The 22678-nt window shown below is 41.2% G+C and overlaps 1 protein-coding gene across 1 annotated transcript in view; it reads right to left on the reverse strand.

Moving 5' to 3' along the window:
- Positions 1-575: 575 nt before the first annotated feature.
- LOC120930396 (F-actin-capping protein subunit alpha-2-like) overlaps positions 576-22678 on the reverse strand; it is a 54890-nt gene continuing 32787 nt past the window's right edge. Inside the window, exons 4-11 of the mRNA XM_040341588.1 lie at positions 20910-20961; positions 18597-18660; positions 15063-15269; positions 14858-14937; positions 11063-11141; positions 9133-9204; positions 6976-7038; positions 576-1520 (exon numbers count right to left, since the gene is read on the reverse strand). Coding sequence (XP_040197522.1) covers positions 1380-1520; positions 6976-7038; positions 9133-9204; positions 11063-11141; positions 14858-14937; positions 15063-15269; positions 18597-18660; positions 20910-20961 — 758 coding nt within the window. The 3' untranslated portion in view covers positions 576-1379. The remainder of the gene's footprint in view (positions 1521-6975; positions 7039-9132; positions 9205-11062; positions 11142-14857; positions 14938-15062; positions 15270-18596; positions 18661-20909; positions 20962-22678) is intronic.

Below are 22678 nucleotides of genomic sequence, written 5' to 3' on the forward strand. Positions count from 1 at the left end.
CTGCTGATTGTGAATGGCCGGGGTAAGTGGCTGCCAAGCGGTTTCGCCAATAATTGGGGAAGATAGGACTGTCAAGGGGTACTGGCTGTGATTGAGTGTACATGGTTGTATACTGCATTTGAGTGTCACAAAATGTAAAGTATAACTAAAGGCTAAATTATTATTATTATTATTTTAGTTTTGGATAGTGTAGAGAGATTAGATTGCTTGTCTGTTTTTATTGCTGTCCGTGACCCCGTTATGTAGATTGACCCTCTCCATTTGTCCTGTTTACCTTTACCATTGAAAGAGAAGGTAAAAGAAAATCCCAAATTGTGGACTGTCCCCAGAAAAGTAATAGAGGTGAAATAGTCCAATTCCCTTAATTTGCAGGGATTTCCTCTTACTTCTGGTTTGGCTATGGGACAGGAAGTGAAGATCTCAGCAATGGGATACAGACGGTGACAAAAAAACAACAACCTGACAGGGGTTCTAAACCTTCCATTTTGGATAGACGTTTTGCCTATAGTTCTACTTTAATTCATTTTTAAGAACCAAAACATGTGATGGATGGCTTAAAGCACATTCTACTCATACAAATAGAAAACCTGCATTTTAATGTCACAATAACTTGTAATACATGTCAAGGGCAGAGAATAGAAAATAAAAATAAAAATGACAGAAATTTTAAAGATCACAGGATTATACAATTGTCCTTGTTGTAAAACATTGGAGATTATATTGTAAAAGTAGGAAGTAATAGGCAGACTAATTTCAAGCCAATTTGAAAATGCCATCACAAGAACAAAGCATTTAATATATTCAAGCATTGTTTGCTTTATAGAAATTCTCAATGTAACATGAGAACTTGGCCTTGCAAAGTTTGCATTTTAAGAAAATGGTTAGTTTGACAGAACAAAATCTTCAAAAATGTCTATGAAGTAGAGTTTTCCCATTCTGGGGATGGAAGACAGACAGTGAACCACCTGTGACTACCGTCAGTAACTGCTGAAGCCATAATGAGCATTTTTGTTCTATGCTAGCACCAAAACTCGTTTTTTTCCCCCCGCATGGCAGTTTACAGGATTATTTGGACTTCTTATATTATTTGAACTGAATTTTGAAAAAAAAAAAAAATCTTAAAAATCATTCTGACCTCCTAAAAATGTAAACAAGGGAAAGGACATAAATGCAGTACATGTACCAACCCTCAAAACATAAATGTAAACAAATTTATAATGTAAATTTTGTGCTGTAGCTGAATTTTTTTTTTTAATTACAGTAATTTAATATGTATAGCAAAGGGCCATGCTGACCAGGTAAGTTGGCAGCTTCAAAGAATTTTGCAGCCATGTTTATTTGTATGTACACTGACACTAAAAACACAAAAAACATTCCTGTTAGGCATTTTGCATTTCTTTTCCAATTTTGTAACTAAGAATCTTGTTCCAGTCAATCTTGGTGCGTGTCACTGGCAGCTGACGACGTAAGGCTTTGAAAGTAGTGTCAGACATAGTCTGGTAGTTCTCACTGATTGCAGTCTAAGACAAGAAGAAATAAAAATGGTTAAAATCATGACAATCAATGCAGGATCATCAAGTTTACAAAAAAGGGCTGTATTAATTGATTCATGATAATGTTTAAGACAAGACAACCTTTAAAAATCTATTTAGTAGGCTTATTATGACATCAACCTTTCGCCAAATTGCCTTTAAAAAAATAGAATTGTTGCATTTGCCTTACTTTCTTGGAGTTTGTTAGGGGACACCGGATTCTGTTATTTTGAGACGATTGCGTTATATTTCCACCATAAAAGAGAAGCTAAGTTTTACAACACAAAAAACAAAACAAAAAAAAAAAAAAAACGTATACTCACTTAGGTGGATGCAGCATCAATCCGATGCTGCATCTGTTCCAAACCACCTCTGCACTGAGAACTGAGCAATCAAAAAAAGGGATTTTTAATACAGCTTACCTGTAAAATCCTTTTCTTGGAGTACATCACGGGACACAGAGCGGCATATTCATTACTATGTGGGGTTATATGGAGTACCTTCAGGTGATGGACACTGGCAATCTCAAACAGGAAGTGCCCCTCCCTATATAACCCCCTCCCATAGGAGGAGTACCTCAGTTTTGTAGCAAGCAGTATGCCTCCCAAAATGGTCCCCATAAGAGGGGTGGGAGCTCTGTGTCCCGTGATGTACTCCAAGAAAAGGATTTTACAGGTAAGCTGTATTAAAAATCCCTTTTTTGGAAGTAGGTTTAGGACAGAAGGATGGCAATACCAAATCCTGGTTTAGATGAAAACTGTATATAACCTTTGGTAGGAAGGAAGGATGAGGGCGGAGAACGACCTTGTCCTTATGTAAAATAAGATATGGTTCCTTACAGGATAAGGCTGCCAGTTCCGATACTCTCCTGGCGGAAACCATGGCAACCAAAAATACTAACTTCCTTGTCAGTAAAACCAAAGGAATTTCAGCCAACGGCTCAAAAGGTTGTTTCTGTAAACTTGACAGAACAAGATTTAAATCCCACGGACAAAGTGGGGATTTAACTGGAGGATTAATACGTAAGACCCCTTGAATGAAGGTCTTAACTAGCGAGTGGGTGGCCAGTGGCCGCTGAAACCACACTGACAAAGCTGAAATCTGTCCCTTGAGTGTGCTTAATGCCAGTCCTTTATCCACTCCTAGCTGGAGAAAAACGTAATACTCTATCGATGGTAAATTTGCGAGAAAGCCATCGCTTGGACTCACACCAGCCTACATAGGCCTTCCAGACCCTGTAATAAATATCACCCTAGAGACCGGTTTCCTGGCTCTGATTAGGGTAGAGATTACTTTCTGAGACAGACCTCTACCCCTGAGAATCAGGGATTCAGCTTCCAGGCCGTCAAATTTAGATGCCGTAAGGCAGGGTGGAGGATCGGACCTTGCGATAGCAGGTCTGGCCGTAGAGGAAGAGTCCAAGGGTCTCCCACTACCATCTTCAGAATTAGTGAATACCATGCCCTTCTGGGCCATGCTGGAGCTACCAGGATAACTGGTATGTGCTCCACCCTGATCCTGCGCAGCAGGCGGGGTAGTAACTGGAGCGGGGGAAATGCATAAAGAAGTTTGAACTGATGCCAAGGGCAAACTAACGCATCGGTTCCGCAGGCCCTGGGATCCCTTGTGCGGGACATGAACCTGTCTAGCTTCTTGTTCAGTCTCGATGCCATGATATCCACGTCCGGCACTCCCCATTTCTGGCAGAGTGTCTGAAAGACCTGTGGATGCAGAGACCACTCCCCCGGCAACAGAGTCTGGCGACTTAAGAAGTCCGCCTGTAGGTTGTCCACTCCGGGAATGAATATAGCCGATTTTCAGGGAACATGGGCTTCTGCCCACAAGAAAATCAAGCGCACTTCTTTCTGAGCGGCTTGACTCCTGGGCTAACTCCCGGTTAGCCTGCCTTGATCCCAAGGATGTGGAGGCAAAGCTAAACCATGACCAACACCTAAGACACTGGCGAAAAAACTGAGGTACTCCTCCTATGGGAGGGGGTTATATAGGGAGGGGCACTTCCTGTTTGAGATTGCCAGTGTCCATCACCTGAAGGTACTCCATATAACCCCACATAGTAATGAATATGCCGCTCTGTGTCCCGTGATGTACGAGAAAGAAAGACGAATGATTATCAAGTTCTTCCCCTCCGCTCTGAGCAGAGAGCTGTGACAATCTGTCACCAGCTCTCTGCTATATCCATCAAGCACTCACTAGAGTTCTGGGCTGTGGAAGGGTCTGGCTCAGTCTCCCAGTAATACAATTGAGTGACTGAGCCAGTTGCTGGTCCAGGCTGGAGTGCGAGTAAAAATGGGTGACAGGAGTACAGAAGGAACTGCACGCCTGTAATCCATAGGCTTTGGCCACGCTTCTCCTTTAAAGAATTAAACACCGACAAGCAAAAAAGCCATTGACCAGCCAGGATCAAGACCCCACATCTCTCCTCCAGGCTGGAAAGCATGAGATCGTGAAAAAAAAAAAAAATTCTTGGATCTCATGCTTTCAGCCGCGATTGCGGCTTTGTTTACATTCCGGTACCCGGGCCTGACATCATAACATCGTGCCCAGGCCTCCGACGATCATAGAGATGGCTAGTGACCATTTGGCACCAGTCATCTCTATGCCTCCCAACCGGCGCCGGCAGATCGTTTCTCCGGGGTCTCCGATGGCACGGGAGAGCCAGGAGAAGCACCGAATGGCGGCGGGAGGACTTCCCCTCCCATCGCCTATAAGAACGATCAAGCGGCATAACTGCCGCTATGATCGTTTTTATTGTGCACAGGATCACTGGCTGAAGAGATGGATATCTGAATGATGCCTGTAGCTGCAGACATCTTTCAGATATACCAACTGAAGGTACAGGACGTCATATGACGTCCAGCGGTATGGAAGTGGTTAAAAGAACCTTCTTCTCTGCTTTGTTTTTCCTATAGAATGTGCTTCCCTCTTCTGAAGTGGTGCATTAATCACATTTCAAGAGCCAGTCATGTACGGTTTGTAAATCCAGAATGCCCTATTCTCCACACTTCTTGTGTGAAAGCTATAGCATCTACAAGCTATGGTGTGTGTGTGAGTGTAAAGCCCTCCAAAGTGAAGGAAATCGTGGCAGATCAACAGAACTAGTGTCTCCATTGGAAGATTTCCCCTCAATTACTGTTCCAATGTCAATACAAAACTAAAAAAGAGTTTGCCTTTAGTTAAACTTTAAGCCTTAACAAACATACCTGGTGCTGATGATATCCTTTTATTCCTAACCAACCCTATCACGACGATTCCCAATTTGTTGAATGATTTTTCCCTATTTCACAACATTTCTAATCTGAAAATTAATTTTGCCAAGTCCAGAGCCTTGAATGTATCTTTGCCTAGGACTACTGTTGCCCTCTGCAAACAAAACTTTCCTTTTAGCTGGGAAGGAGATTGATTGTCATACCTAGGAATTAAATTGACGCCTGACATAAAAAGTTTGTACGATAAGAATTTCATACCCCTGCTCAATACTGTTAAAAATGATCTGCTTAAATGGGGTAATGGATTTTTCTCATGGTTTGGTAGAGCGAATATAATTAAAATGAATATTCTCCCAAGATTTTTATATTTACTGCAGGCGATCCCGATGAAGATCCCCTGCATTTTTTTTAGGCACTTTCAAAAATTGTGTCTGAAATGTATTTGGAATATGAAAGAACTTAGAATCAAATTGGATAAACTCATTATCCCCAAACTCATGGGTGGAATTGGCCTACCTGATGTACAAAAATATTATTGGGCTTGTCATTTGACACGTGTCATTGACTGGCACCTTCATAGTCACATTAAAGACTGGGTGACTCTAGAAGAATCCTCCTACTCATACTCTATCCCACTTACACACCTACCATGGATTAACCCTAGTAAGATCCCTCAAAAAATTAATTCTCACCCAGTTACGGGAACTACCTTACACATTTTTAGGTCCCTTTGTTAAAAAATTCGATGTTTCCTCAATTTACGGTCCCATGACCCCACTAAATTGTAACCCGGAAATACCTCTGGAATTGTTAGCTAGTAACCCCATTATTCCACTTCTTGATAGGGAGTTGAGGGTTGGTACTCTTTTCAAACAGGGTGACCTTATTTCCTATGAATCTTTTCTTGTAAATCACCCTGACAGTAACATTTCCCCTCTTGACTTTGAGACAATTACTCGATTTATTAATAAACCCAATTTATGCTCTAATTGGCACAGACCCAAGACTCAGCTTGAAAATGTATGTCTTAAGAAATCTACCCAGAGACATTTAATTTCCAAAATGTATGCTATGTTCTAGTCCGCTTTTGATTTAAAAACTGACAATACGAATCTAAAGTGGGAAGAAGAACTTAACATCTCTTTTTCAGCCGACCAATGGGAAATTATTTTCCGCCGCTTACACAAGGGTTCTTTAAATGTTTCGACCCAAGAGAATGGATACAAACTTTATTCTAGATGGTATAGGACCCCTTATATTATTAGCAAGTTTAACCCAAATGTGTCTTCTTTATGCTGGCGCTGTAACTCTAATCCTGGAACGTTGCTCCACATATGGTGGGATTGTAATTATATTAAACCTTTTTGGGAGACAGTCCACAATCTGATACCTACTATTACTACGTACATCCCCGATTATACAGCTGAACAATACTTATTTCATTACTCCTTTACCTAACTCAGTGTACAAAAATTCAATAGTTCTACACCTTATCAATGCTGCCAAACTCTGCATTCCCATTAAATGGTCACAGACTTCTCCCCCCACTATTTCTGATTGGCTGCGTAAGGTTCAACATATAGCAAAACATGGAAGATTTGATTCATCAATCTAATGATTCCTCTAAAAGCTTCTACAATAAATGGGCATGCTGGTTTCACTTTACAAAATCTGCAGAATTTCAATTATTGATGGATAATTGATGTTATTTTATTTTGTCAGTTCGTATGCATAATTGCACTAATGTGTCTCCTGTAGCGTTTAGACCAGGGGTGTCAAACTGGCGGCCCTCCAGCTGTTCTGAAACTACAAGTCCCATCATGCCTCTGCCTGTGAGAGTCATGCTTGTAACTGTTAGCCTTGCAATGCCTCATGGGACTTGTAGTTTTGCAGCAGCTGGAGGGCCTCCAGTTTGACACCCCTGGTTTAGACAAATGAATATGTTAATCTATATTTTCTGGGGCTTTTCTTCTCCATCTTATGTACAAGTGCTCCTTACCCTGCATCTCTCCTTTCCCATCCCATTGCTCTCCTTTTTCCCGTATATTCTTATATTACTTGAGTGTATTTTCATAAATGTTTCACTCCCCCCTTTTAGGGCTTAAGTGATGCTTCAATGAGTGATGTGACTTTATACAAGTATGTTTACTGCATTGTTATGTATTTTTTTTTTTTTTTTAAATCCAATAAAAATAATTGAATCAGAACAAACATACCTGGTATTCATTTTCGGCGTCCTCTACAATCTTAATGAACTCCTTTGCAGTCTGAATATCATTCTGAAAAATACAAATACATTAAAAATCTGAAAATGTGTGCAAACGAGAAACTGGAAGGTTGTTGGTGAACAATAAAAGTTCCTCACACCAAGACCGCTTTCACACCTAGGCATCGGCGGTAAAGCGCCGCTGTTTTTAGCAGTGCTTTACCATTGTTTTTGCAGGAGGTATTTGGCTGCTAGCAGGGCACTTTTAACCCCCGCAAACAGCTGAAAAAGGGTTAAAACCACCCGCAAAGCCCCCCGCCCATTTCAATGGGCAGGGGTGGTGTACACCGCTCCAAAGTTGCTGCTTGCAGGATTTTTTTTTTTACATCCTGCCAGCGAATCACCGTAGTGTGAAAGCACTCGGGCTTTCACACAGACTGCAGGGGAGCAGTTTTTCAGGCGCTATCGTTAGCCCAAAAGTGCCTGAAATACGCCCAGGGTGATACCATGACCCAGTTTTCTTGGGACAGTTCTGAGTTATGACAACCAACCATCCATAAAAGACAAGTGTTGCCAACCAAACTCTAATTTACAAACACAACAGCATGCAGTGACTATTGAAGGGTTTGTAAAGGTACAATTTTTTTCCCTAAATAGCATTATCATTAAAAGCGAAGTTCAGACTTAAAAAAAAAAAAGTCAGCAGCTACAAATACTGCAGCTGCTGACTTTTAATAATCCGACACTTACCTGTCCCAGGGTCCAGCGATGCGGGTGTACGAAGCCCCGCTCCTCTCCGTGGCACTGGCATCACTACTGTGGGAGCCTGGCTGTGGCTCTCACAGAGGGGTGTGTGTGTGAGAACTTCCTTCTGGCGCTGCAGTGCCCTGGGAGGAAGTGGGAGCCGAAAACCCTCCAAAAATAGGGTCAGGTCTGCTCCCACCCCCCCCCAAAATGGGGGGGTTCACCTTCCCTTAACCTCCCTGGCGGTATGATTCTTTCAGATTTTAGGTGCTGAAAGCGGTACAATTGCTTTGCAAGGAAATTTGGCGTTTTATACTGTAGGCCTGTAATTCTTAGGAATAACTCACTTAAATCTGTCCAAACAAGAGTCTAGTAGACATCCCGGGTATGATAAAGTTTGAAACACAAAATCATACATTTTAACATAGTAAATAACTATAAATAATTATAACCAATAATAAAAATTATTACTTTGTGTTTGATGACGAATTTCCCCACAAATCACTATCGCTCAATTGTGCAAGTGATTCTAATTTATTATCGCTGTTTTCTAGCTGCTCTAAAACCACTTTTGACATAAAAGGGACACTTTTTGGTTGCTATGGACAATCTCCAGTCTCCAGGCGGAAAGAACAGTCTTTATTATATAAAAGTGCATGCAGGACACTGGACAGACCACTAGGGACAAAGGGGGTGTGTAATTATTTTATACAGTACTGTAATCTGTAAGATTACAGTATACTGTATATATATTGTGTTTTTATTTTATTGAATTTGGCGCCGATCTCCGCCACCCGTGCACCGTAACATTGCAGGGAACGGAGCTCGGTGGCACACGGGCACTGTGTGAATCGAGCGAGGAGACAGCTCGATCACACAGCGGGCAGACATTGCAGGATCCAGGGGACAAGGTAAGTAAACTCCGCCTGGAAATGCGATGCGATCCTGAGTGTGGCTCGGGGATACCGCTAATGGTACTGGATTTCCACCCCAGGATTACCGTCAGGGAGGTTAAAGTTGAAGTTCCATTTTCGGGTGGAACTCCGCTTTAACATGCGTCCATTTGAATAACAGAAAGCATTGGCTATAACCGACACTGCTCAGCTACTGAAATAACACATACGATGACTATCTATGCTGCACATCAGTGTTTCTGGATGTACAGTTAACTAATGGGATTAAAAGGAATTATTTGCATGTCTCTGTCCACTATCCTGGAATAATCCCCTTATTCGACCCATGCTTAGTAGTACTTTGTTCAAATAATTAACTTGTCTGAACATATTTAGAATCTGGGGAAAAACACTGGATAGCATTTGAGAGTCACCCTGCTACCTATTAGTATCCACGATGGACAGATTTTCCTACTTGATTACTGAAACACACAATATGCAATTTGATCTGGATGGATAAACATACTTACGGACACCGTTAGCGATTCTTCAATATCTTTATGACTCACTAACTGTACATTTCCATCTTCATAATAATGGACCTATATAAAATGTACAAAGTTCTGTTATATGCTACAGATAGTACTACCATGATGAAGGTTTTAATGAAAGAAATTACAATTACAGAATACAAGTGTAACCAATCAGTAAACTAAAGCCATTTTGGAAACTCTTAAGCTCCATTCACACTTGTACCACTCCAAAATTGTGCGACTTTGGAGTGCAACTTTGGCTTTGACCAATGATAATGGACAACTGTTGCATGTATAACATTCAGGTGCAAATTTTGAGGGTTTACATTTCAGTCTAAGGCACTTAATTTGCATAACAGCTGGACCAAAGTAGTGTAGGAACCTTTTTAAACCGCTTGCCGACCGCAACACATACATGTTGTGGTTTACCGGGGGGGCTGTGGCTGGTTATCCTGGTATTTTTTTTTTTCAGCCGGTGGCTGGCTTTCTCACGAAAGCGGTCCAAATAGCTCATTGGACGCTTTAAGAAGCAGGGGGAGGGCTCATTGCCCTTGAACCCATTCCACGAGCTAGTGCAATTTTAAAACGTGACATGTTAGGTATCTATTTCCTCAGCGCAACATCAGCCCGAGGGCTTTCACACTGGAGCGGTGCGCTGGCAGGACGTCCAAAAAAGGCCCGCAAGGAGCATCTTTGGAGGCGCCCCTGCCCAATGAAATTTTAATTGGTAAGCCGGCCACCTACGGGAAAGAAAGACACTCGGGTTATGGCATCTAGCTGCAGCCATAACCCCGGTATTTGATGTAAAAAACATGATGTGCATTCCCAATTAGGCGGTTGGCAAGTGGTTATTGGTACATAGGGAAGCTGTATCGATTGCTCACTGTGTTTATTCATGGAAGAAAGGGGACTGGTAAACATGTTTATTTTCAGGTGAATAGCTCTGATCAATGGATTGTTAGTTGCCAATCACAGCAGAGTCTGCTGAACAGTTTTACACCAAAAGCTTATATCAGAAGGAGGATTATTTGTTTCATATAGCACACAGACCTGGCCAACAGGAAGTGGTCCTGTAGATCTGTATGTCATATGAACTCGGCAGAAAAAAGGTTAAAGAGTCATTCACACTTTAGCAAACCCATTGCACCTTAAAGTGGTTGTTAAGCCACTGTCATACAATTATATAATTAGGTGCGCTTTTATTTCAGCAGGAGGGGAAGGGACAGAAACTGTCACGAACTGACAGGGAGAGAGGGGGGAAGACGACGACAGAGGACAGGCACTTAAACTGACCAGTGTCAGGGTTCCGCAGCTATGATAAACCGTGGTCATTTTAAAAAGGGAGGGGGGGGGGGGGGAGAGGCAGAAGCAGGGAGGATCAGTCAGGTATTTCAGGTGTTACAGGAGGCCAAATTACACAGCACAAGCACTGTGCGGTTATTCATGCTTTAAAGGAACAGGATCAATTTTTTTAAGGGTAACAAACGATTAAATGTGCGCTGTGTTAAAGGCAAGTTATTTATTATGAATAGGCTGCCAACGCACAACAGCTAAAAAAATAAAATAATCCTATATTGCAAAGCAGTGCACTACAGCATATTGTATGCATGTTGTGGTGTGCTACTTTGCACTCTACTGCAGAGTGTTGGGGTTCCAATTACAAAGAAAGACAGAGCACGAGCGAGTGTGCTGCAATCCGTTATGACAATGCATACATTTAATGGTGCTTAGCCATAAATGCACAATTTGTGAAATGTCAAAATTGCCAGCTTCAAAATATACAAATCCACAAACCCTAACTTTATATATTCTAATATTCACACAAATAAGCAGTACAAATGGACTTTGATATTTAAATGATGAACAGAACTGACTGCAATAGACAGTATACAGGTTGTTTTACAACAGAAGGCAGGCAGTGAAGTACCTGAATTTTTAGAATTCCCACCACCTTTGTGGTAGATTGTGTTATGGTAAATTTCCACTCTGACCTCCAGCGTCCATTCCTATAATAATAAACGATTGTTCAAATAAAGTTACTCCAAAGTTTCTAATCCCTGCATTCTAGGAGGTAATCAACCATTAAAAACGTAAATTTTACATACACAGATCAATGTATATTCTAGTGAAAAGCACATTTGAATAGAAGGCTCCTTTCAAATGTTCGTATGCAGTATATACGGTAGTTACCCCACAAGGCCTGAGAAGACAAAAGGCAACAAACTGCTTAAAGTGTTACTAAAGTTCGATTTATTTATTAAAACGGAGTTCCATTTGTTTCATTTTATTAAAAGTCAGCAGCTACAAATTGTAGCCGCTGACTTTTAATAAACACACTCACTTGTCCCACGGTCCAGTGATGCTGCTGCCCAAAGCCTTGTTTTTCTCCCTGGCATCACTAGTGTGGGCACTCAGCTGTGACAGCTTGCGGCCTCACAGACAGGTGCACACTGCGTGTCCTGAATGGCCGAGCAATCTTCTAGGTTCCAGAAGATTGCAGGGAGGAAGGGGGAGAGGGGGAGTTGCCTAGGTGGCAAAAGCTGGATACCTGTCAACTAAGTACCCACTCTTCTCCCCCCCCCCCCCCCAAAAACAACATGCCAAATGTGGCATGTCAGGTGGTTAGGAGTGCTTAAAGCAGAAGTTCCACTTTTGAGTGGAACTTGGTTTTAAAACCAACATGTTATATTCACTTGCTCTGTGCAGTGGTTTTGCACACAGCAGTCCTGATCCACCTCTTCTCAGGTCCCTGGCGTCAATCTTGGCTCCTCCTCTACTTGTGTGTGTCCCCAAAGCAAGCCGTTTTCTATGGGGACAAACGGTGCGTGTTCGCTCTCGATCTGTGTCTATGGAGCCGTGCTCCATAGATTTACACGGTGGGACTTCTTCACTACATTTGACCGACAGCAGCAAGTGCCAATGGCTCCTGCTCGAATGCTGTGTGAAGAGGAAGAAAGGGGAAAAAAGATCAGCACTGTGCACGGCTGCATCTATTCCCCCCCCCCCCCCCCATTCTCCTTCACACAGGGAAGGGCACAGGGGACCTGAAAATGTTTACCTTAAAAATGAATGTAAAGTCTTTTTTTTTTTCTTCTATTAAAATAACAAACATTTTATACTTGCCTGTTCTGTGTAGATGGTTTTGCACAGTGTAGCCCGGATCCTCCTCTTCTCAGGTCCCTGGCAGGAGCTCCTGGCCCCTTCCTTCTGTTGAGTGCCCCCACAGCAAGCAGCTTGCTATGGTGGCACCAGAGCTGCAGCTCTGTGTATGCATTCAGACACTGAGCTGCTGCCCTGCCCCCTCTCCCTGCCCCCTCTCTCTCATGAAGCGGAGCAGCGGAAGACAAATGGCGCTGCTGCTGTGTCTCAGCCAATCAGGAGGGAGTTTCCCAGGTGGCCGAGGGACTCGTGGACATCACTGGATTGAAATGGGCTCAGGAACACAGAAAGCTTTTTATTTTAATGAATAGAATGCATGAAGATAAAACCTTCTGCCTTTACAACCACTTTAATTCAAGCAATGCATTGAAGGTAAAAAAATGTTTTTAGGTTTCAACATTGTTACATTTAATACAGAAACAAATTTGACAATTTTATATGCTGTAAGGGCTCATTCACAAGGGCACAACAAATGCTGCTATTAGATGCACAAAGTCTATACACCGTGCACATCTAAACACAGCACTATAGTAAATAAATTAACCTATACACACACACACACACACAACTGACAATTACCCACAGAAATATGAACTGAATTTACCCACGCACAAAAATATATACTAAACATGCCTAGGTATACATTTTACAGATAGCCTTCATGCAGAAAATATGCATATGCTTTGGGAATGAGCCCTAACAGTTGTAATCACTACAGACTAGTAAAATAAAAGTCAAGCATCAGTTCCCTAAAAATGGGCCTATTTTTGCATCATCAAGAAAATGCACTATTAAGAATTCTAGCAAATTATTAAATGTAGTTGTGATGCAGATAAAGAGACAGTATGGGAACTTTAGAATGACTGCACTGTCATCATCATTGTAGAATGTAGAAAAATGTAATGGCATTTTTGTACCTTATTTTATAGATCATTTGTCCACCCCTCACCTCTTGACTGCCCCAGTCCCTGCTAAAAAGGGAACCATGTAGAAACTGGTTGCTCATTCACCCTAATGAAAAGCCCCCCTTACAGAGGTAATCATGACTGGATTGCTCCAGTAGTTTACCAGAATGTAAACAAAAGCAAGGTGGTTGTAGATTGGTGGGTAATAGAACCGTTTTTTTTTTTTTTTTTCTTTTTTGCAGTCATGACCAAACCACAAAGAATACATGCTAATGTGTAAAAAATTTGCAAGTTGGAATGTGTTTAACACCGTTTCTAACAGCCAATCACACAAGCAGAAAATTACAATTCTGAGGGCATTCTGTAGCCCAATAGAGTAAAGAACACCTCCAGGTTGCCAAATTTACAGAAAATTACAGTGGATTATATAGGATTTTTATTCACAATATTGTTTTTCATGTAAGTGGAATTACCCTTTAACCACTTAACGCCCGCCGCACGACTATTTACGTCCGCAAAATGGCACGGACAGGCAGTTGGGCGTATATATACACGTCCTTGCCTTTCCGCAGGTCGGGGGTCCGGTCGGGACCCCCTCCGCTGCGTGCGGCTTACCTCGGGGAGCGATCCGGGACGACGGCGCGGCTATTCGTTTATAGCCGCTCTGTTGCCATCGCTCCCCGGAGCTGAAGAACGGGGAGAGCCGTATGTAAACACGGCTTCCACGTGCTTCACTGTGGCGGCGCATCGATCGTGTGATCCCCTTTATAGGGGAGACTCGATCGATGACGTCAGTCCTACAGCCACACCCCCCTACTGTTGTAAACACACACTAGGTGAAGCCTAACACGTTCAGCGCCCCCTGTGGTTAACTCCCAAACTGCAACTGTCATTTTCACAATAAAGAATGCAATTTAAATGCATTTTTTGCTGTGAAAATGACAATGGTCCCAAAAATGTGTCAAAATTGTCCAAAGTGTCCGCCATAATGTCGCAGTCACAAAAAAAAAAAAAAAAAAAAAAACGCTGATCGCCACCATTAGTAGTAAAAAAAAAATAATTAATAAAAATGCAATAAAAATATACCCTATTTTGTAAACACTATAAATTTTGCACAAAACAATCGATAAACGCTTATTGAGATTTTTTTTTACCAAAAATAGGTAGAATACGTATTGGCCTAAACTGAGGGAAAAAAAAATTATATATGTTTTTGGGGGATATTTATTACAGCAAAAAGTAAAAAATATTGCATTTTTTTCAAAATTGTTGCTCTATTTTTGTTTATAGCGCAAAAAATAAAAACCGCAGAGGTGATCAAATACCACCAAAAGAAAGCTCTATTTGTGGGGAAAAAAGGACGCCAATTTTGTTTGGGAGCCACGTCACACGACCGCGCAATTGTCTGTTAAAGCGACGCAGTGCCGAAGCGCAAAACCTGGCCTGGGCATTTAGCTGCCTAAAGGTCCGGACGCAGTGCCGAAGCGCAAAACCTGGCCTGGGCATTTAGCTGCCTAAAGGTCCGGGGCTTAAGTGGTTAAGTGGACTAAAGCATTTGCGATCAAATGACTAACTTTTTATATCAGGCTAAACCGTCATTCAAATAAAAGCAAGAGATAAAAGCTGTCTTCGTATTTCTAAGAAAAACAAACACTTACCAGAAGTTTTTGGCCTGAAACTGATGACTCTCTATACATACAATTATTGTTTGCTGTCCGTCAATTGTTTTGCCATATACCTAAAAAGGTAACAAAATGTAATGCTCATTAAACAACGCTACGTGACTAAACTAAAATTTTTCTTCATCAATTTTTGCACCATGACAGAAAAACACTGAAAATGCAAAGATTTATTTCTACTTACAGTACTAACTCCATTAGGATAATGATCTTTCACATAGGATCTCACTGCAGTGTCCACAACATTCCTCCAGGATTCTATGGCATTTTCTCCCTCATGGGGCCTGGGATCGCTGGCTTCCTTTCTTAAGTGATCAAATCTGAATGCAATCTTGTTCTTTGGATCTAAAAACCTCCCATTACCCAGGTCTCCATGTTCAGTTATTAATACCTAGGGGGAAAAGAAACATGTTATTCTCCCTTCAATGATTATCCATTAAACCTTTACCACATCATCTGTACCAGGTAATTAGTGAGATTAGGGATTTGGTCCTGAAATGGAGCCTGAAGTGCTTGCCTAAGTTGCAGGTAGTAAAAATAAAAAAGGAAAGGTCATAACCGGAATCCAATTTGGGAGTTGGATTTTGCTGTACCATATGAGAGTACCTGCCCCAGAAACAAAAGACTTTTAGCTTGCAATAGCCGGGCATTGCTCAGTTTTCTAAGTTCAGGTAAGACCTTATGCCATAATGAGAAGATTACAGTTCTAGGGTGTAACAGAATGGCCCGTGACAACCAGAGACTTTTGAAGGATGAGGGGTACTCCTGTGCCAGCGTCACTAATAACTCTTGTCTAGGGTCATCCTGTGTCCCTTTTGGGCATAGGGTGACTGATGAATATTAATTAGAAATTACATGAGATGGGACATTACTGTTAATTCATGTATTGAGCCAGGAAATAAGGGACATATGTTGGATTGTTTTAGCATGGACAGTAATCCACAATACAATCCTTAATGTCTGCAAAGAACTAATATTGTGACTCTACCGTTCAATAATGACTCATTCCTCTGTGTAGCACAGGCTGTTGAGATGGTAATTGAGTCTGTACTGGGGTGAGGTGGATTTGAGCTTGGTAGACAGCCTGGCTCCTCAAAGACCTTTCATTAAGTATACTAATACTGTTCTATGTGTGGAATGTGACTTCTCAGCTGTAGTAATTAGGTCATGTTAGATCGGTGCCCAAAACGTCCGACATAGAAATGCGTATTCTGCAGGTGAATCACTTATTGTCGGAGACGGAATGTCTGGGGAATAATTAGCTCAACGGGATGTCATTGTCTAAGAGAGTGTGTATTGAAGTGATGTGTGGGTGGAGAGTTTTTTGTTCCTTTGATTACTTTAATATGTTCTACTGTATATAAAAGACTGAGAGTTACCATTAAAAGTGTTCATACATTTTGACTCAGAACACAGAGCTCTGTCTCGTCTCTCTGAGGGAATTCTTATGGATCGTGTCTGCTGGATTGTGGAGTGTCAGATAAGCTGTCGTGGTTGATGGAAGGGAAATCGTAAACGGTGGTGACCGTTACATAGGGTGAGGTCACCTTTACAGAAAATATGTAAAGTGAACTTACAATGGATCCCAGTAAGTATAGGAGGCATTCTAATTAGTCGTCACAGTCACATGGACAGCGCAGACAAATCAGGACCCGCCAGCGAGTTATTACGGGACTCCGGTACAGCGGGACTGGGGGTCTCCAGTGTAAGTTTACCTCACAGATTTGAAAGGCTTAGAATCTAGAGATTAAAATGGCAATTGTTGCAATATCTTATGTCACACGGTATTTGTGCAGCAGTGCTTTAAAGCAGCTTTTTGGGAAAAAAAAAAAAAGACACTTTCATGTATTTTAAAAGAAACAAAAAACAGTAAAGTTAGCCCAATTATTTTGCATAATGTGAAAGATGATGTTACGCCAAGTAAATAGATTCCAAACATATCACGCTTTATAATTGCACGCACTCGCGGAATGGTGACAAACTACGGTACCTAAAAATCTCCATAGGCGATGCTTTCATTTTTTTTTTTTATGGTTACCAGGTTAGAGTTACAGAGGATGTCTAGTGCTAGAATTATTGCTCTCACTCTGACGATCATGGCGATACCTCACGTGTGCGATTTGAACACCATTTACATACACGGGTGTGACTTTCGTATTAGTTTTTTTTTATATTGTTAAAAAAAAAAAAAAGCGATCACTTTTATTTCTGTCACAGGAAATGTAAACATCCCTTGTGACAGCAATAGGTGGTGACAGAGGTAGACCGACATGGGTTTTTCTCTGGCCGATATTTAGAAATTGGGGCGGCCAATATATCATGCCGATTTTTGTGGCCGATTAAAAAAAAAACCACACACACACCTTCCTGCTTACTCCTGTCACTCTAGCACACACTTGATGTCCTCAGTACAGATGGCACTGGCAGGTGGCACTGGTTTCAAACTGACCGATGGCACTGGCAGGTGGCACTGGCTTGGAACTGACAGGTGACACTGGTTGGAACTGGCAGGTTTCACACCAAGCTGAGTGTAACTGTAACTGTGTGAGAGAGGAGAGAGAAGCTGTCAGCTCTATGTCAGGGGTGGGCAGGACCCGGCAGCTAAATTACACCATCCAATGATTGGGCCGCTTTAGAAAACATGTAGTGGCCCGCCCAGATACCATCCCATTGGCTGGTGTAATATAGCTGCTGGGTCCAGCCCACCCCTGACATCGAGCTGACCGCACCTCTCTCTCTGTTACTTGTCAGTTTTAAACTCAGCACGGCGCTTGATGCTGCCAGAGCCGCAGAGTGTGGAGAAGGGAGGAGAAACGGTGATCAGTGTAAAATATCGGCCTAATTTTGATAATAATCAGGCCGATATATTGGTCTACCTCTAGTGACAGGTACTCTTTTAGACCCCTGATCCCTCCTTTGCACTTAAAAGTATTCAGATCGCTAAAAACTGTGATTCTGAATACTGTATATTTTTTTTAAATCCGGCGCCATTGGCAGCCGAGTAAACCGGAAGTGACGTCGCTTCCGTGTTTACATTCAGGAGACTGACTAAACGGCTTTGCTCCAGTCTGTGTCTAGGCGCCAGAAGTGGCGCATTGTGGACAGTGGCCATACAATTACTGGCCATAAATATACCCCCTATTTTGTAGACACTATAAACTTTTGCGCAAACCAATTAATGTATAAATTTATATAAATATAAACCGAGGATTTTTTTTTCTTTCAAATTAGGATATTTATTATAGCAAAAAGGTAAAGAGTGTTTTTTTCAAAATTGTCGCTCTTCTTTTGTTTATAGCACAAAAAATAAAAACCGCAGAGATCAAATAGCACCAAAATAAAGCTCTAAACAGACGTCATTTTTTTTATGGTACAGCGTTGCATGACCGTGCAATTGTCAGTTAAAGTGACGCAGTGCCGTATCGCAAAAAATGGCTGGTCATTGAGCAGCCAAATCTTCCAGGGCTGAAGTGGTTAAACAAATCATGACCATTAAAACCAAACAATTGTGATTTGTGTACACTACCCTTCTGTAACAAATGTGAAACTTGTGAAAGGGCCAGTTTCTCTAGATTGGAAGGCTTAACCAATACCCAGAATGGGAGTTGGGTGCGTATTATGGCTCCAGACAGATTCTAAGAGTGAAACATTACATTTTGTAAAGATGGAAGATGGTAAAACATACTGGGAAAAAAGTAAGCTATGCAAACAGACGTACCTGATCTTCATAGCCTTCAACTTTTACTGGAGTGAACTGATCCAAGTTGTACTGTGCAAAAGCACTAAATGGAACAAGAAAGAAAAAAGTTAAAGTAAATACAAAACAGACATAGCATAATAAAAAGAAAATCACGTCACACAAACCAACAGGCCATGTCAAAATTAACTGACTTTTTCCTTTCTCATGCCATTAAATGCCACAGGCAACATTATGGACATATCATGTCAGAGACTGCAGTCTATTTTTTACTATTTTATTGAGTTTCCTAATGGTTTAAAGCAACACCATCAAGACAATATAAAAAACATATGAATATACATGAATATAAATTGACACTTTAGAATTACACAAACAAAATAAAATGTCCAAAAAGTGAACAAACAAACGTGAGAAAATTCCATTATACTGCATATAAAATTTATCAATGTAAAATTCAAAAGCAACCAAAAAATTCATATGAAAAATTGACAGCGAGAGTGTCTCTACCTTTGACATGGAGATTGAGCGCTTTCGATTTCTGTAATTTGAGATCGCCTTAATTGGGAAGGGGGCCCCTCTTTTTCTCCAAGGAGCACCTTGAGCACTTGTGTGGATGTTTACAAGCACTGAGCACTTTTTGCCACCATTCATTCAATATAAACAATTTATACGAATTCTTTTTGGTTGCTTTGAATTTTATATTAATGAAAATTAATATACGCAGTGTTGGTATTTTCACATTTGTTTATTTTGCACGTTAGACATTTTGTGCGATTTAAAGTGTAAATTTATATTAATTTTATTGGCAGTTTTCATACATGGTCATTTGCACTCAAAGGGTTTTCCTTTTTTATTTATATTTAAAGGGACAGCACATTATTTTAATGTTGTCAGTAGGTCCAGTATTTGGGACGTTTTAGGGGGAAGCAGCCCTCACAATCAAGTTGTTTTGTTGGCTGAGCACAAGAAAATATTTTACTTACTAGCTTGTACATGACCATCTTCCATTTCCTCATACTATCATCACCTGCATAGTAGCAAATCAGGTTTCTAATTTCTGTCCAACACTCTGAACCTGTTTACAGGATTGGAGAGCATAGGGAAGACCAAAATGGCGTGCTGCTTCTTCAATATCCAGCAACTTGACTGCAGTGGAAATTAAGGGCTGGTTCACACCACAAACACAATCCAGATCAGTTCCGGATGAGTTTCTGCATGCGCGTTTTTAAATGTGTTACCAGATGCTTTTTTCACTGTACTGGGGGTCCAGTATGTTTTTTGTTATGCTTTACAGTGTGTTTTTGATGCATTTTTACCATGTTACAGTACAGGGATAATGCAACATGTTCTGGAACTGGAAATCCCTGGAGCGGACCGCACTGGTGTAAACAATGCATTTGGAAGCCATATAACCTACTTTCCATGCGTTTTCAATGCAGAATTTTTTTTCCGTGCATGTGTTTTGGTGTGCAATTAAAGGGGTAGTAAAGGTAAAAAAAAAAAATTCCCTAAATAGCTTCCTTTACCTTAGTGCAGTCCTCCTTTACTTGCCTCATCCTTCCATTTTGCTTTTAAATGTCCTTATTTCTTCTGAGAAATCCTCACTTCCTGTTCTTCTGTCTGTAACTACACACAGTAATGCAAGGCTTTCTCCCTGGTGTAGAGAAAGCCTCTTGAGGGGGCGAGCAGGAGTGTCAGGACGCCCACTAACACACAGCTCCTTTCTCTATCTGCAAAGTAAAGAGCGTCCCGACACTCCTGCTCACCCCCTCAAGAGGCTTTCTCCACACCAGGGAGAAAGTGTCGCATTACGGTGTGTAGCTACAGACAGAAAAACAAGAAATGAGGATTTCTCAGAAGAAATAAGGACAATGAAAAGCAAAATCGAAGGATGAGGCAAGTGAAGGAGGACTGCACTAAGGTAAAGGCAACTATTTAGGGATTTTTTTTTTTACCTTTACAACCCCTTTAAGGTTTTCAAGTTTACCTGTTAACTGGGGCAGTATACAACAAGTACCTCCATTGGCAAGGTACAAAGAAGGCAATTACCGGTACAAAGTTTATCAATAACGTTTTAATAATGTCAGCGCATGGTGAAAATGTAAACTACAGCGATTAGGACCATCAGCTATAAAAGGAGAAATTTGTCAGGTCACTTTTTGGTTAACATTCATTTCTTGTAACTTTCATAATGAACATTATGGTGCACTTCTAGCTAAACTACATATGTGGGCTAATGTGCAGCAATAGATTTTAGATGTGTTGTACAGGATTTCAACATTGTGTAAATTGTGTAAATTCTGGAGTAACCATAACGACATGAAAACTTACTGAGCAGCACCTTCCCTGAGTAAATTGTCATTGTTAAGGAGGAACCGAACATCTGTACAGGAAATGCATACAAAAGTGGAATGTATTAGAATTATTACTGAATTATATACAAGCATAGTAAATGTAAAGTTAACAGCTAAAAGTCATTTAGATTTTCAGTGAAGGTTCAATTGCTGTACATTTAGATGTATGCAACACTTGCCACTTGTAGACACCTACCACAAGATGTAGATAATACAGTGATTCATACACACTGAAATGGTAAGGCAACACTCATCTAACCTTGGAAATACAGCATGATTTTTTGTGTTAAAATATTTAAAAAGTAGAAAATTCACTAAAAAAACATGCATTATTTACCAAATGTGTTAAATATTTATGTTCTAAGATAAGGCCCCTTTCACACAGAGGGCGTTTTGCAGACGCTATAGCTCGGGTGGCACAGTGTGAAAGGGCTCTTAAATGTTGTGTTATTTTTGGATTCGTTTTTTGCCATTTTTCTTATTTTTGCAGATTTAGGTTGGATTCACACCTATGCAGTTTTAGTGTTTTTTGCATTGTAAGATTTGTACTACAGTCCATTTAACATGGTTTCCTATGAAACACGTTCTGTAGTGCAAAGCTGCAAAATGCAAAATGCACTAAAAATGCCCAGGTGTGAATCCAGCCTAATACTGCACCAGAAGGCATACAGCAATAATGTGAAACTATGAAAACATTCTAGGGTGCTTTTATTCACAAATCAATCTCCCTCTGATGAAATTTTCATACCAATACATTGCCTTAGATTTACTAATCTTGAGAGTGCAAAATCTGGCGCAGTTGTGCACGGTAACCAATCAGTCTTTCTGGTGCTCCGTTCCTCTGTTATCAGCAGTCATTTCTGACAAGTTCTCCAACACACGAGATAACATTAGTTGAAAATTTGAGTGGGGGAGGGATCTTTGAGGTAGAGAAGCATGGAGATTATCTATTCATAATACAGGTCTGGATGCTCCTTCATTCCTCTGCCTATGTGGAGTAGGAGTGTGTGCCTATCCTCCAATCAGCTCTCAGACAGTATAAGGCCAGACTCCACACCCACCCCTATGTACTGCTCAAAAAGAAAGATTTTTAACACAATCTGCATTTTCCAAAGAGCGTAGAAAGGGAAAGACAGCAGACATACATGTAAAACTTATGTGGGGAGATTTGTTCCATATCTGTGTATCATCTGAGGCCGGTCACTTCACGGAGTATAGGAGAAGATTTACAACCACTTGCCGACCGCCTTTCGCCTATATACTGCGGCAAGGCGGCTCGGCTGCGCAGTAGTGGTAGAACCCGGTAGGTTTAGGGTAACCCCCCATATATTTCCCAATAAAGGTTTAAACCCCTGATCGCCCCCAGTTAACCCTTTCACGCTCTGTCATTAATATTGTGTACAGATCTATTTTCTGATCACTGTATTTAGGGTCACGGCAGCATTAGTCTTGTATAGCACCAGTGTATCCACCATATATTTCCCAAAGAAGGTTTAACCCCTTGATCGCTCCCCAGGTAACCCTTTAACCCCGTCACAGTGTCACTAGCATAGTGTACCGATTTACTGTCTGATCACTGTAGTTAGTGTCACAGGTGACGCTAGTTAGTGGCAGAGTAAGTCTTGTATAGCGTCAGTGTACCTGCCATATATTTCCCCAATAAAGGTTTAACCCCCCCCCCCCCCCCGATTGCCCCCTAGTTAACCCTTTTTACTCCCTGTCACTGTGTCATTAGTATAGTGTAGA

The sequence above is a fragment of the Rana temporaria genome, chromosome 3, assembly GCF_905171775.1.
Source record: "Rana temporaria chromosome 3, aRanTem1.1, whole genome shotgun sequence".
Classification (NCBI taxonomy): domain Eukaryota; kingdom Metazoa; phylum Chordata; class Amphibia; order Anura; family Ranidae; genus Rana; species Rana temporaria.